This window comes from Narcine bancroftii, chromosome 7 (assembly GCF_036971445.1).
Source record: "Narcine bancroftii isolate sNarBan1 chromosome 7, sNarBan1.hap1, whole genome shotgun sequence".
Lineage (NCBI taxonomy): Eukaryota > Metazoa > Chordata > Chondrichthyes > Torpediniformes > Narcinidae > Narcine > Narcine bancroftii.
The window spans coordinates 213,204,382-213,221,226 of NC_091475.1; the positions used below are offsets into that span (position 1 = coordinate 213,204,382).

A 16,845-nucleotide genomic window follows, 5' to 3' on the forward strand; every position below is an offset into this window, starting at 1 on the left:
CGGCCCTCGTACCTGTTGCTGTAGAGCTTCAGTAAGTGGTAACAGATGTCCTGATGAGGGCCACTGCCATCTTCAGTCTCAGCAGCTCCTATCAGATCAATGGTTGTGTCTTCCAGGTAAGGCGGGAGAGGATAGCGTGCATATCTCTCCACATTTTCACTGCCCTGTAAATTCAGCCACAGCTTTAGACCAAGTAATCACTGGCATCTCTCCTCCTCACCGTGCCCACACCCTGGGCAGAATGCATCACGGACAACATCAATTCTCAAACCAACAGCCAACATTTGACTGGTTATATAGTAAAACCCGTTATCTGGAATTCAAACAACCAGTAGCTTCAAGCAACCAGCAAAAAAAGTGGAAAATAAATAGGTAAAAAATACTGGTTTAAAATTGGCCTGCCTCGCCATTAATTCCCCAATCACGTAACCTCAAGCAACTGGAAAATTCACATTTGGCATCTTCCAATTCTCATGGGTGGCAGATACCAGAGGCTTTACTGTATTTGTAACCCAGATGAAGGCATCAATTAATCTGTTGATGACACGAAGATGTATAAGAAAGCAAGTTGTGAAGAGGACAGGAGGCCAATAAAAGGGTAGAGATTGATCAAGTGAGATTCAGCAAGTGAAATCTTGCTTAGGGCAATACAAAAATGTCCATTGGATGGGTACATGGATATGGACCGGATGCAGGTCATTGGGACTGGGCAGAATACTAGTTTGGCATTGACAAGATGGGAAGAAGGGTCTGTATCTGTCCTGTAGCATTCTATGGTTCTAGTACGCTGGTATTACAATTTAAGCTAACAGATGGTTATCATTTGAGAGGGGAAATGAAATACAGAGCATGCTCCAAGTATAAAGGGCACTTTAGAAGCAGATGGAACAGCAGGTGGGCTCCTTCCTCAAGGATTCAAAGGAACTGGGAGCAGTTGTGAGGCTTACCACATTACCTGGGTAATCTAAGGATCATTTGGACAGGTAGCCTTATACCTGCTATGTTCATAGAGCAAAAGATGATTTATTTGCAATTTTATTTAAATTTAGACAGTAACAGGTCCTTTTAGCCCATGAGGTCGTGCTGCCCAATTACATAATCCCTGTACATTTTGAAGAGTGAGAGGAAACTGGAGCCTTTGGGGAAAACCCACAGACACAGGGAGAACATACAAACTCCTTACAAACTGTGTCAGATTTGAACCTGGGTCTCCAGTGCTGTAAGTGTTATACTGTTAGACAAGGGGTGGGGGTTGGGGAGAGATACTCTTGGGCCACTGTTTAAAAATCAAGGACAGCCCATTTTTGACAGGGACTGGTGGAAATCGGGGAGGAATGTTTATCAGGGCAATACAGAGTGGTGGATGCAAGATCATTTTTCTTGCACCAACTGAAATGATGTATTTTTAATCTATCCCTTTCTTTGAATGCTCTTCCTTTGCGGTACAGGAAGGAGTCTGTGAACATTGTTGAGCAAAGGCAGATAGATAGGTGCTTGTTAAACCTGCAGGGACATGTAAAAAACCATGGTTGTAATTGGCCAAGGCCAGGCTGAGGGCTGAGTAGCCTCCTGGCTATATTTCCCTGTATTTTAGGGAAGCTTCAGGATGTGACTGGGAGTGCTGCCGCCGTTCCAGTACCGGATTCTGCTCTGAATGTTCGCACATTTCCAAGATTTGTGGGTGTCCCTCACATGTTCTGGTGTAAGATATCTGCAGCATGGGTGAATGAGAAAGCAAAGGGAAGCTGAGGAGAGGGACAACCGGAAGGGCTACGGAGAGGGAGAGGAGATGGGACCGTGCACCTGAAACCAGCACTTGTCAAACAGGAGTCTCTTCCGTTAACATTATCACAGCCATTCCTCCAGGGAGGGGAGTGTAAAACTAGACATGCAAAGTTATGAGAGGAAAGAGTGAAAAGGAACCAGAGGGGCACCTTCTTCACAAAGGGTGGTGGGTTTGTTGAACAACCTATCAGACAATGTGAGGAGGTGGGGATAAATGTGGAATTTTAAAGATATTTAGTGAGGTGCATAGAAAGGAGGGTGAGGGATATTAACCAAACACAGGTAAATGGAACTGGAAGTTAGGCTGAAGGGCCTATTTCTGATCTGTAGATCTGACTTGTATCATGCGACAGAGTAAACAGCCAAACCCCAGAGGTCGTGTTTGGAGACTTGAACACAACGATCAAGGTAGGTGGGGAAAGGCAGAGGTGAGGGTGTGTCCTGGGGATCTCTGCGTCGGCAGGAAGGCAGCACTGAGGGACAGCTGCACTGCACATCAGGCATGAGATCCAAATGTGCCTGCCTTCTCGGGTTGGGCCAAGCAGGGAAGTGTTCCGACTAGCACCGTGCCTTGAATCCTGCTCATTACCACGTTGCTTCTGGACCTTGCTGTACGATCTGTTGTATTTTTCTTTTTACTGTGTCTGTGGTCTGACACATTTTGATCACCGAAATAGGGAGAGGGGCAAATTAGGACAGGAGCTTGTGGGAGTTAATTGGGAGCAGGCAGTTATCAAACAAGCCCACAACTGATAAGTGGGAGGTGTTGAAGGCGCAGCTGATCGGAGTCCAGGACTGGCATGGCCCAGGAAAGAGGAAGGACGGCAAGGTCAGAGAGCCTTGGATGCCGAGAGGTCATGGATCTAGTCAAAGAAAAATGAAGCACCTCCAACGTTCAGGAAGCTGCAATCAGACAGAGCCCTGGAACTGCAGGAAAGAGCCAACAGAGGCAATGAGGGGTCCTCGAGAAGCTGGATTAAAGAGGACCCCAGGCATTTTGTACTTACATTAAAAATATTAGGGAGAGGGGAGGACCACTCAAGAACAAAGGAGGAAATGCATGCTTGGAGCCAGGGAAGTAGGCAGGGAATAGCTTACATCAGTTTTCACCAAGGAGGAGGACCTGGACAACTGTGATTGGGAACATAGTCCGGAGAATATACAGTGAAGAGAGGGATATGGAACAGGCTGCCAGGATCCTGGTAGAAGGGACACTGAGCAACACTAATGGCAACTCTATCTGCCTTATGGCAGATGGCAATTTTGTTTCTATTACATGTTCGGTACTATGACATGACAGAGGAATCTTGGAAGCAGATAGGACCTCTGGATAGACACAAATATGTAGGGAATAAAAGAGTCCGGTCATGGGGGGGAGCAGAGTTTTATTTAAACTGGGCACGTGGCTGTTCCTCTGCTGTACGGTTCTCCGGATGGACGTTGGATCTGGAGGAGAAAGCTCGGAGCACCCTGCTCCAGAGGATGGCACACACAACAGTCAGTGTCGCCAGGAAATCGAGCACCAGTACCCCAGGTAGAAATGCTCACGTTCCAACGATTGCTCCCTCCCTGCACGATACCTGGAAGGCCTCGGTGAACGCATTGAGAGCATCAGCGACAGAAGCACTGGGAGGCAGCATGTACCAAAGGTGGAAGGCGAGGCATCGCTTCCAGTCCAGTTGTGAGCAGATGTTGATGTAGCCCTCTGATGACTTCCACACCTGGGGGAGGAGAAAGCAGTCTGACAGACGCCGCTGAAAGAGCAGGGGCTGCCATGGCCCACCACCTGACCTGATATCACACTGTCTCCCAATGCTTGACCCGCAGCAACCACGCCACCACCCAGGTGGTTTGACTTAGGACACTCACCCACAGGCAGTTCCCATTTGTGTACAAGGTTCTACCACCCAATGCACATGAGGTTTATCACCCAAGGGGAGGTTGTCTGGACACCCACCCCACAGCTGCACACAAGGTTCTACCACCCAGGGGTGAGCTGTCCTGATGCCCACTGCCTCAGCTGCACACAAGGTTCTACCACCCAGGGTGAGCTGTCCAGACACCCACCCCTCAGCTGCACGCATGATTCTACCACCCAAGGGTGCACTGTCCGGACACCTACCCACCAGCTGGATACAAAGTTTACCACCCCTCCAATAACACTTTCCCTCATTTCCAACCACCATTACATTTACAATTCCCTTTGCTCTTCCAGCAAGAGCTGTGACCGTGGCTAACACCACTGCCCCCCACACCACCCCCCCACCTCCCCCTGGAAAGCCAACACACTGAAAGACCCATCCCATCCACACTCTTCACTCCCCTCCCATCAGGAAGACTCATGAGTGAGAGGCCACACCACCAGACTTGAAGAGAGTTTTGTTCCCGCTGCTGTTGGACAAAGCACTCAGTGTGGCCATTGTTAGAGTGAGCTCTGTAACCCTGCACTCTATGGGTTAACCAGCTAAATTACCTGCAAAACCCTCCCCATACCTCGGTACACACGAGGTGCAACTTGAACTCTACCTTATTCAAACGATCCCTTTTCCAAGCAGTACCTCTCTCAATGACACGTGCCCACTGCCTTGGCTCTCTCACAGTTCCCTGTTGGAATAGCTCGGGAATGTTCTGCTGCCTCCATTCAGGAGTAAACCTCCCCCCAAATGCTGATTCCTGCAGACTCTTCCTCGGTAAAAATACTCACCGCTTTTCCTGCAAGCAGGGCGAAGATCTTCAGCCTCTCCTCCTGCATGAAGGAGTCAGCCATCAGGTGGTTCCAGTCAGCAAGCTGCCGGCTCAGAAGCTCCCTGACTGGGAGGCTGCCGCAAGCCTGGGCTAGTAGCAAGGCCATTCTGTGGTCCCCTGCAACACAGAGCATGTCAACACTTGAACCGCTGGCACTGTGAACTCCTGCACCGCCAGCCCTCCAAACCCCTCCCTGTACCTGATACCTTGCCCCCTCCCTGTCTCACCCCCTGCCCTCCCCAACTCCACCCCCGCCTGCCTCCCCTGAACTGCCCACCCCAAGACCCAGACCGAAATGCCCTGTTCCCTTCCCCCCAGGACCCAGACCAAAATGCCCTGTTCCCTTCCCCTGGGACCAGTCTGAACTACCCTATTCCCTCTCCCTAGAGACCCAGACCGAACTGCCCTGTTGTACACCCCCCCACCCCACACCAACCAACCCTGGACCCAGACTGAACTGCCCTGTTCCCTCCCCCTGGGGATCCAGACTGAACTGCCCTGACAGGTCACCTTGCCCACAAGGAGCAGGTCGAGTAAGAAAACAGCTGAGCTGTCCTTGCCTGACTGTTGAGCTAGCTTGCAGGCCTCGCTGATCCTTTTGCCGGACAGGTAGCTGAAGACGGCATCCACGTGGCTCTTGTGGTGGGCCATGGCTGCTACTTCTTCCTCAATCTTCTCCTCTGCCGTCCGTGAGAGCCAGTGGGTGAAGGCCTTCCTGCGTGCCAGCTGGTGAACGTAGGGGCTGGGCTCAGAGAGGCTGGCATCCAGCTCCTTCAGGTTGCCCCATACGGCCTCGCACAGTGTCCACGCCAGGGACCAGTTCCTCACCACACCTGCGGCCAAAGCTGGACTCATCAACCAAATCCAAACAGTGCAGGGGCAAGATGGATATGCCACGCACAGGAGGAATTTAGAGCTCAGAAGGGCAGGGCCGCACAGGGATTTGAACACTAGCAGGAATATTTTAAAATTAAGGGTCATCTTCTTGAATTAAAGTTTTTGTTTATATAAACAGTAAAGTCCCTGTTATTTTGGAATTCAAGCAACCAGCGCCCCCAAACAATTTCATAAAAACAAACTAAATAAATTAATATCAAGCAAAATTAGTAAGAATAAATGAAAGTTTAAAATTGTAAAAGTACATGTTCTCCGAAGCAACACATAACCCCTCGATGAAGATGGGAGCACCCCTGGTCATGACCCGTCCGCAGCAGCTGTTTAAATAAAATGGCGGTGCCCAGGATGAAGAGCCGTCCAATGGCACTCACTGCTGGGGCGACTCTCCCAAAGTGTCTCCCTATCCCTCCCTGATCAGAGTCTTTATCTTTATTTGCATTAGATCTATTAGTAATCTGTAAACTTGGTGGAGGGAGGGGTTTAATTATGACATAGTCATGGTTAGTGTAGCAAATAGCACAGCGCTGTTACGTTGCCAGCAACCAGGGTTCACATTTAAATTTTGTACGTTATGAGAATTACTTGATTAAAGTGAACTTTACCTAATTATAAACTACAAAACTAATTTGTTTCAAATTTCCTTCCATTTTGCAGGACCTTTTGTCTTTTAAACGGTGTACTCTTAATGTTGTATTAGATAGGCTTTGGAAGAGTGTCTCAAACAAGTGGAAAATTTGCAAACCTGGGATCTACCAATCCCCGGGGGTTGCCGTATACCAGGAGTACTACTAAAATGGATGAAAATATTCTGCATGCTATTCAGGCAAGTCAACGTATCCTTGAGAGCTGCAGCTTAGGTTGAGAACCTTCGCTCTGTCCGTGAGGACCTCCCAGTGGCCACCCACTAATTCCCCACTGACATGTTTGCCCACGGTCTCGTGTAACTTCCAGGTCAGGGCCACACATAGATTGGAGGAACAACACCTTGTATTCCATCTCAGCACTTCCCAGGGATCCATATCTATTTCGCAATGCCTGGCAACCACCTCCCCACCCCCAGTCGCTTGTCGACCCCCCCCCCACCCACGACCCCCCCCCCACCCACCTCCCCCCGCACCCTCTCCCCTCAGCACCCCCTCCCCTCAGTGTTCCCCGCACCCCTCTCCCCTCCCTGCACCCCCTCCCCACACCCTCCTTCCCTTCCTCCTCCACTCAGATAGCATCCTTCTTTGCCCCCTCCCCCAAAACCTCCTACTTCCTTTTCTTCCCCCTCCCCACCGGGGGCAGGCCTGATCTTTGGCATTGCTGAGGACAGGCCTACGGCCAATGGCTTTCCATGGATGCAGCGCGACTTTTGTGCATTGCTTAAGAACAGAAGGTAGTACAAAAGTAACAGTGTGTGCTGGAATCAGTGTAGTTTGATTCAAGGAGTGCAGAGCTGCGCTGCACTGCACTAGAGGCCCATTCCAGTCTGGTTACAGCAGGGAAGAGGTGCTCCTTGAATCTAGTGGTGGGCATTTTTAAACTCGTGCACCTTCTGCCTGACGGGGAGTGAGGAGTGTATCCAGAGCAGAACTCATCTTTTAACATGTTGGTTGCTTTCTGGAGGTGGTGGGGGATGTCAGTGAAGCTGACTGAGGGTAGGGTAGCTTGTGTGATGGCCTGAGCTGTGCCCACAACCCTCCACGGTTGCCTTACCTTCTGTCCCCTCAGCCCTGTCCACCGTCTCCTGGACCCAGCTTGCGTACTTGTGCAGAGCCTCAACACCCTCTCGAGGTCGAATGTGGGGACACTGCTCCTCACTCTCCACGAGGCTGTGTTGTAGTGCAATCTTCAGGGGCTCCCTGTACAGTGACACATCTCGCCGGACTTGCTCTTCTTTCAGAGTTACCTTCTCCAGGTTGACCTTAAACGTGAGTTCAAGACCCCTGGGGGTGGGGGAAACAGAGACGGAATTCACTTACCCATAATTTGAGATGCATCTCCCAGAAAGTGCTCATGGCCAGCCTTACCACTTCACCACCACGCTCATTTGCATAAAATATTTATTTGTATTGATAACATATTTGTCCTGCATATGTACTGTTTGTCTGTGCATGTGTTCTGTCTGGTTGTGTGCCTGCATGTTTTGCACCGAGGACCAGAGAACTTGTTTGGTTGGGTTGTCCTTGTACAATCAGATGACACTAAACTTGACCACATTACAATAGAAAAGGCATTCACATCTGTAGCAAAGGGTAATGTCACCAGAGAGGTGGTGGTTTTACCCAGCCTCCTGGAAGCTTACATCACTGGGGTCAGGAGTTCAAGTTTATGTACCAAGGTGTTAAGGGAGCTGTCCAGCTAGCTAGCTGACCTGTCCAGCACACAGAAATAACACAGAGCAGAGTTGCGTAGTGGGCTAAAGGATCTGCATTCTGCAGTAATGATCTACACTCTACCAGAGCAGTTACATTACAGTCTCTCCAAGAGCTCACATGAACCTTGGACCTATTGGACTGAAGATGGACTCCTACTGCACTGCACAGTCTAGAAACAGAGCAGAGGAGGACACATTTTGATCCAATGCTTCCTTGCATTAGTAAAACAGCTACACTTGAAAACAATGCAGTCACCAAGGAGCAACAAATGGCCCTGTGGGGCAACAAGCCCGCTGATAGTCTCTGAGGGCATGAAGGGTCAGTGGGAGACAAGGCTGCTGGGTCAGCATCTGTTCTACCCCTAAGCCATCAGATACTTCATGGAGACACCAGATGCTGGAATCTAAAGTCAAATAAAACAAAGTGCTGGAGAAACCAATAGGTCAGGCAGCATCTGTGGAGAGGAACAGTTAATGCTTTGGGTCAAGACCCTGCTTCAGGACTTTGGACATATTCAATGCTGTTTTACACACAAGGGCCATGAGGTGATATTGCAGCTCTATAAAATCTGGTGAGACCACACTAAGTGTTGTGTTCAGTTCTGGTCACTTCATTACGGGAAGGATGTGGAAGCTATGGAGAGGGGGGAAGAGGAGATTTACCAGGATGTTGCCTGGATGGGGAAAAGTTAATGAGGCAAGGTTAGCAGAGCTGGGGCTTTTCTCTTTGGAGCAAAGGATGAGAGGGGACTTAGAGATCTACGAGAGCCAGCACCTTTTTCCCAGGGCAAGAGTAGCAAACACCATCTCTACAAGGTGAGGGGAGGAAAGTTTAGGGGAGTCATCAGGGTTAAGTTTATTTTAACTAACACACACTGTGCACACACACACACACACACACACACACACACACAGTGTCTGGAATGCATTGCTGGGGGTGGTGGTGGAGACTGAAACATTGGGTGCATTTAAGAGACTCTTAGGCAAGCACACGGATGGAAGGGAAATAGAGGGTTATGGGTGCAAGATAGGGAAGAGTTAGGTTGTTGAGTAGATTATATAGGTCAGCACAACATTGTGGGCAGAAGGGCCTGTATTGTGCTGAATGTTCTGTGGTGCAGCAGAGATAAAAGGGCTGCCCCGGTGCCAGGTTCCAAATTGGGCAAGATTAGCAGTTACCGAACTACCTAAGGCCTGATCTACAGATCCAGCAACCCACTTGAATCCCATCCTATGAACATGGTTGGGGAGGGAGGGGAAACAGATGAACACAGAACACCAGCCTTGCCAGCAACATCTACACCTCATCAGTAGTCAAATCAAGAAAAGGAGTGGGGGGCCCTGGCACGGAGCAATGGTGGAGCAGGGTGAGGGACTGAATGGCCTAACCCAATGCTGCTCCTATTTCCCATGATTCAAAGCCTCTGCAACTTTCTAACATGTGGCACCTACAAATGGATACGTGACTCCAACTATGGCCAAAGCTAATGCTTCACAACAAACACAGAATGTTGAACATTACAGCACAGTACAGTACAGGCCCTTCGGCCCACCAATATAATACCTATGCTTCTGGGACCTTGTCATCCAAACTAAACATTAGTCTGATGTCGGGAAGTGGCTCATTTTGGACACGTTTACTGCACCCAACTCCTTCCCCAGGGGGAAGAGTGAACCAGGTGCATTCTCAAAGACCCATATCATGCCACACAAATGCACTGAGAATGTTTTCACTTGGGCTTCAAGGAAGTGACAAACTAACATTTAAAAGATTACCAGAGAACTGATCAAAACATAGGAATGGAATCAGGCCATTTGGCCCATCGAGTCTGCTCCTCTCACAATTTATGGTTGATGCAGGATTTATCTCAACCCTATTCTCCTGCTGTCTCAATGTAACTTTGTCAAAGTGATGAGTTTTCAAAAGTGATTTGAACCAGAGATTTACAGCACAGGCCCTTCAGCCCCAGCTGAGCAAGTTTTTACCCAAGCTCGTTCATTCACCAGGCAGAGAGAAGGGAGGGAAGTGCCAAATGTGGATCACTGGGAGCTGACAAGGTCTCAGTGCCAGATCAGTTGGTAGTCACCTTTATTGTAGTCTGACTGTACAGCTCGACAAAACAGCGTTCTACCTGACTAGTAAACCCCAGAATGATCCAGAGGCCAAAATGGAAGGGGTTCAGGTCTCTGGAAGGACACCACTGTCCACAGCTCCGTGGGTGTGTTGAACTTGAAACTTGGGGTGCTCCTACTTACGGTTTGATCTTGCTTGGCTTTGGAAAGAAGCTGTACTCCATGTTACAGGGATCAGGGTCTGGCTCAAGACTAGGACTGCTCAGCTGCTCTCCACTGTGACACAGAACTCCATCGGGTGCCCAGCCCACACGGAAGGAGCGGCCAATGAAGAGGGCCATGTCCATCAGCAGCTTTCCTTTGCCCTTTGTCACCGACTGCTCCATTGGCACCAGCCTCGGGCGGCGCCGGACTCCCACCGTCTTGAGCTGAACCTCCGGCTGCTGGCTTGGCCCGGCAAAGTTGGAGGGCAGCTGTCCTGCCACTGGCCATGAGTGAAGCCACGGCGAGCGGAGAGCCTCCACCTCTGTTGATGACCAGCGACTCTTCGCCTCCTGCTGCCGGTTGCCAGGAGACATCTTCCTGAAGCTGGAGTCCAGCAGTCTTCCACCTGAAACACAGAGGAGGGTGAAACACCTGGCCTGACCCCACTGCAGCCAGGCACTTCATAGGCCTACACTAAAGTATAACAGGAGGATGTCAGCTCCAGCGGAGATCCAAGTCCACACAGCAGCCTGACAAAGTCCCTCACTGCCAACAAACAAAAATCAACTCAGTAACATTAAAACCTGGTGACAGGTACAAGGTTTACCAGCTCACTATCCCGTCACACACTCCCAGGGCTGGTGTTGGTTAGATAAGTCTTCAATACAGACCCATCACATACTTTCAGGGCAGGGAGAGGGTGAAAGGAACAAGACTTTCTCGATCCTGAGTGAAACATAAAACTTTGATTGTGCAAAAGCACCAAAATGCTGGAGGAACTGATCAGATCTCGTAGCAGCCATAGGAGGCAAAGATATATATCCAACGTTCTGGGCCTGAGCCCTTCTTCAAAGGTACGAGTAAAAAATCTGACAGGCATCTGAAATAAAAGGCAGGGAAAAGGGTAGAAGTGGCATGGGGAGGAGCACAGGCCAACAGGCAATAGGCCATAATTGGACATGGATAGGAGGACAGGAGAGGAAAGGTGAAAAATGACCAGGCCAGGGGAGGCTGTGTGAATACGGAGCTGGGGGGAAGGAGACCGAGGGATGGGGAAGGGGAGTCTAACGGAAACCAGAGAAGCCAGTGTTAATGCCATTTGGTTGGAAGGTGCCTACGCAGAATACAAAGTGTTGTTCCTCCACTGACATCCCCCAGGGCAGGGAGAGGTTAGATACAGAGTAAACCTCCCTTTACACTGACCCATCACGCACTCCCAGGGCAGGTACAGGGTTAAATAAAAGGAGTCAAGGTTCCTCTACTCTGTCCATGACATGTTTCCAGGGTAGGGCTAGTCAGAAAGAGTAAAGCTCCCTCTACATTAAATTAGGAACTGCACCTGTACACAAGGCCTGGTCCCTCAGAACACCACTGGCAAGTCTGTGAGAATTTCAGAGACCAGATTACAGAGGAGCTGCTGTTTGTTGGACAAGGGTGGATAAATCCCCGAAGCCTAACTAGATATTCTCTCAAATCTTGAGGGAGGCACGTGCATAAATTTCAGGATCACTGCAGTGGTATTTAAAAGGCCCTTAACTACAGGTGAGATGCCAGAGGATTGGAGGGTAGCTGGTTGCTCGAGAAAGGCTCTGCGAATATTTCAGATAATTATGGGCCCATGAGTCGGTCCTCAGTAGTGGGCAAGTTATTGGAAGGTACCTTAGAGACTGGATATACAATTATTTGGCGAGACAGGCACTAATTAGGAATTACATCTAACTAATCTTAGAGTTTTTCTGAAGGGGATACCAGGAAAGATGAAGGAAAGGCTGTGGATGTTTTCTATATGAACTTTAGTAAATCCTTTAGTAAGGTTCCACATGGGAAGTTAGTGAGGAAGGTTCAGATGCTCTGTATTCAGAACGAGGTAGTAAACTGCATTAGTTTGGCAGGGGGGTGGGGAACAGAGGGTGAGAGCAGTGTCCAGGGAGTATGGCCACCTAGCTAGGAATAAAAAAGATAAGAAAGGTAGGATGGAGATTAGGGTAGAAGGTAAAAAAGAGAATATATGTGAGGGTCATTCTCTGAGATGCATATATTTTAATGCAAGAAGCATAGTGAACAAGGTAGATGAGCTGAGAGCATGGATAGATACTTGGGGTCACGATATTGTGGCAATTAGTGAGACCTGGCTACAGGAGGGGCAGGACTGGCAACTTAATGTTCCAGGATACATTTCTTTTAGATGTGATAGATCAGGGAGTAAAAAAGGAGGAGGAGTTGCTCTGCTTGTTAGGGAGGACATTACTGCCGTGAGGTGGCAAGATGGTATGGAGGGATCGACTAGTGAGGCTGTTTGGGTGGAATTGAGGGGTGGAGGAGGCAAGAGGGTGCTAATAGGGGTGTATTACAGACCACTAAATGGGCCAAGGGAATTAGAGGAACAAATTTGTAGGGAGATAACGTATATGTGTAAAAATCATAGGGTAGTGATCATGGGAGATTTTAACTTCCCACAAATTGATTGGGATACCCATACGGTTAGAGGGCTGGATGGGCTGGAGTTCGTTAAATGTGTTCAGGATTGTTTTCTAAATCAGTTAGTAGAAGAACTGACTCGGGATGGTGTAATACTGGATCTCCTGTTAGGGAAGGAGCTAGGTCAGGTAACGGACATTAATGTTGGAGAACCAATTGGTTCTAGTGATCATAATTCTGTTAGTTTTAGGGTAGTTTTAAGGAAGAGCAAGGAGAGGCCTAAAGTTGAGGTTCTGGATTGGAAAAGAGCAAATTTCGAAGGAATAAGAAGGGATTTGGGGAGTATTGAGTGGGACAGGATATTTTCAGGTAAGGATGTAAATGAAAAATGGAGGATATTCAAAAAAGAAATTTTGAGGGTTAGGGTTAGGGTTAGGGATCCAGTCTGGATCAAAGGAAAGGCTGGAAGTCATAGGGAGGCTTGGTTTTCGAGGAATATTGGAAATTTGGTTAGGAGAAAAAGGGAGGTGTACAAGAGGTATAAAGGGCAGGGAGCTAAGAAGTTGAAGGAGGACTACAAGGAGTGTAGAAGGAATCTTAAGAAAGAAATTAGGAAGGCCAAAAAAAGGCATGAAGAGGCTTTGGCTGACAGAGTAGAAATAAATCCAAAGGGTTTCTACAAGTACATTAAAAGTAAAAGATTAGTGAGAGATAAAATTGGACCCCTTGTAGATAGCGAGGGTAGGCTGAGTGAGAAGTCTGAGGAAATGGGGGAAATTTTGAATGATTTCTTTGCCTCGGTATTCACTAGGGAAAAAAATGTTGAACCAGTTGAAGTAAAGAAAAATAGTGGGGAGGTCATGAAGCATATAAGGATAACCAAGGAGGTAGTGATGGCTGTGTTAAAAAAGATAAAGGTGGATAAATCTCCCGGACCGGACAAAATATTCCCTAGGACACTCAGGGAGGCTAGTGGACAGTTAGTGGGACCATTAACAGAGATATTTAGGATGTCACTGGCCACGGGGGTGGTACCAAAGGATTGGAGGGTGGCGCATGTGGTTCCTCTATTTAAGAAAGGTTCCAAATGCAAACCTGGGAATTATAGGCTGTAAGTCTGACGTCTGTGGTGGGCAAGTTGATGGAAAGTGTTCTGAGGGATGCTATTTACAAATTTTTGGATGTACAAGGATTGATAGGGAGTAATCAGCATGGTTTTGTCAGGGGTAGATCATGCTTGACAAACCTGATTGAGTTCTTCGAGGGGGTTACAAAAAAGGTTGATGAAGGGAAAGCTGTGGATGTTGTCTATTTGGACTTTAGTAAAGCTTTTGACAATGTTCCCCACAGGAGGTTAGGAAAAAAGGTGGAGGCATTAGGTATAAATAAGGAGGTAGTGAAATGGATTCAGCAGTGGTTGGATGGAAGGTGTCAGAGAGTAGTGGTAGACAATTGTTTGTCCAATTGGAGGCCGGTGACTAGTGGAGTTCCTCAGGGTTCGGTCCTGGGTCCACTATTATTTGTTATATATATTAACGATCTGGATGTAGGGGTGGAGAATTGGATAAGCAAGTTTGCGGATGACACAAAGATTGGTGGTGTTGTGGACAGTGAGGTAGATTACCGTAGATTAAAAGGTGATTTAGGAAGGCTGGAGGTGTGGGCTGAGAAATGGCTGATGGAATTTAATACAGATAAATGTGAGGTGCTGCATTTTGGAAAGGCAAATTTAAATAGGTCATATAGGTTGAATGGTAGACAATTGAGGAGTGCAGAGCAACAAAGGGATTTAGGAGTTATGGTAAATAGTACCCTCAAGGCTGATAATCAGGTCGATGGTGTGGTGAAGAAGGCATTTGGAATGTTGGCCTTCATAAATCGGAGTATTGAATTCAAGAGTAGGGAGGTTATGATGAAATTGTACAAGGCATTGGTGAGGCCAAATTTGGAGTACTGTGTACAGTTTTGGTCACCAAATTATAGGAAAGATATAAACAAAATAGAGAGAGTGCAGAGAAGGTTCACGAGAATGTTGACAGGATTTCAGGGACTGAGTTACAGGGAAAGGTTGTGCAGACTGGGGCTTTTTTCTCTGGAGTGTAGAAAATTGAGAGGGGACTTGATCGAGGTGTTTAAGATTTTAAAAAGGACAGACAGAGTAAATGTGGATAGGCTTTTTCAATTAAGAAAGGGGGAGATTCAAACTAGAGGACATGGTTTAAGATTGAAGGGGGAAAATTGTAAGGGGTACATGAGGGGAAATTTCTTTATGCAGAGGGTGGTGGGGATGTGGAATGAGCTTCCGGCAGACGTGGTCGAGGCGGGATCATTGGTTACATTTAAGGAAAGACTGGATCGTTACATGGAGAGGAGGGGACTAGAGGGGTATGGACCGGGTGCTGGTCAGTGGAACTAGGAGGGTGGGGATTTGCTACGCATGGACTAGTAGGGCCGAACTGGCCTGTTCTGTGCTGTAAGTGGTTATATGGTCATGGTTATAGTTATTGGCTTTGTGGGAGAAGCCAGCTGAAGATGGCCTCTCTGACTGAAGGCCTGTGAATCCTGGTGTGCTTCAAGGAACAGGTCCATTGTTGGTTACCTGTATCCACAATCTGGATGATCAAGTGGTAAATTATATCAGCAAGTTTGCAGATGACACTAAAATTGGAGGTGTTGGGAACAGTGAGAAAGGGTTTCAAAGTTTGCAAAGGGATCTAGACCAGCTGGAAAAATGGAATCTAACGTGGACAAGTTTGAGGTTTTGCATTTTTGGGAGGACAAACCAAGGTAGAACTTGCATGGTAAATGGTAAGGAACTGTGGAAGAACTAAGGGATCTCAGAATACAGATAACGCATATTCTCGTGTAATAGTTGAGTTTTGGGGGCCAATTTTTAGGGGGTCGACTATTGCATTTATTATTTTTTACTGTGATAAATACCTGCATCATTTGAGGCGTTGAGAGCTCGGATGGACAGGACTGGGTGGCAAGTCTGCATTTGTGGCGTCGTGAGCTCAATGGGTGAGTGGCCGGGAGCTCGGATGGGTGGGACCAGGTGGTAAATCTGCATTCGGGGCTCCGGGTTTGACTTTTACACGATATTGAATATTACGCACGTATATAGGTTACACAATTGTTGAAGATGGTGCCACAGGTCGTAAAGAGAGCTTTTGGCATATTGACCTTCATAAATCAAAGTATTGAGTACTGGAGCTGGGATGTTATAGTAAATGTACAAGACATTGGTGAGGCCAAATTTGGAGTCTTGTGTGCAGTTCTGGTCACCAAACTACAGGAAAGATATCAACAAGATTGAAAAGAGCAGAGAAAATTTAAAAGGATGTTGCCGACTCTTGAGTAACAGGGAAAGGTTGAATTGGTTAGGACTTTATTCTCTGTTTTACTCTTTTTCCACTGAGGTTGAATGAGAAAGGAACTAGAGAACATTTGTTAAGGGCAAAAGGTAAAATGTTTAGGGGGAACATCTTCACTCAGAGGGTGGTCGGAATGTGGAATGAGCTACCAGCAGAGGTAGTGAATGTGCATTCGATTTCAACATTAAAAAACAATTTGGATAGGTACGTGGATGGGAGGGGTATGGTCCGGGAGCAGGCCGAGGGAACCAGACGGAATAATTTGGCACTGATTTGATGTGCTGTTGTGCTCCAAATTGTGTTTACTGCATGACCACACTTCCCCACATGTATTCCATTTGCCAGACAATTCTCCCAATCTGTCCCAGCCCCTCTGCAGACTCCCCATTTCCTCAATACTACCCACCCCTCCACCTATCTTTGCATCATCCACAAAACTTGGCCACAGAGGTATCGATTCCCTTATCTAAATCATTTACATAGAGCGTGAAGAGTAGTGGAGCCAACCCTGACCCCTGTGGAACACTCGTCACCAGCAGCCAGACAGAAAAGGCCCCATTTATTCCCACTCTTTGCCTTCTGCCAGTCAGCCAATCTTGTATCCACTCTTGCCTCTTTCACTCTAGAGTGGGTTATGAGGTAAGGAAAGTTGAGTTTTTTGAGTAGGTTTACATAGGCTGGCACATCGTGGGCTGAAGGGTCTGTACTGTGCTGTAACATCCTGTTATTTAAATATCTAAGAAACCTCTGGTATCCTTTTTATATTACTAGCTAGATTCCTTTCAGATTTTTTATTCGGGCGCCTGCCTACATTTTGCTCACACCTCGATGAAGGGCTCAAGTCCGAAGCATTGGTTCTGTATCATTATCTATGCTACATAAAGTCCACTGGTGGGACATTTAAAAGACTCTTAGACAAGCACATGTATAGAATAATAGAGGGTTGTGGGTGTGAAGTAGGGAAAGTTTAGTTTAGTAGGTTTATACCAT

General features: G+C 47.7%; 1 protein-coding gene across 3 annotated transcripts in view; it reads right to left on the minus strand.

Annotated features, from left to right (window-relative positions):
- Positions 1–16,845, minus strand: part of nup98 (nucleoporin 98 and 96 precursor) — a 113,231-nt gene that overhangs the window by 10,679 nt on the left and 85,707 nt on the right. For all 3 annotated transcript variants that reach the window (XM_069892250.1, XM_069892251.1, XM_069892249.1), the window contains 6 exons: positions 10,043–10,469; positions 7,126–7,355; positions 5,091–5,363; positions 4,490–4,647; positions 3,366–3,506; positions 13–164 (listed from right to left, as the gene is read on the minus strand). In XM_069892250.1, coding sequence (XP_069748351.1) covers positions 13–164; positions 3,366–3,506; positions 4,490–4,647; positions 5,091–5,363; positions 7,126–7,355; positions 10,043–10,469 — 1,381 coding nt within the window. The remainder of the gene's footprint in view (positions 1–12; positions 165–3,365; positions 3,507–4,489; positions 4,648–5,090; positions 5,364–7,125; positions 7,356–10,042; positions 10,470–16,845) is intronic.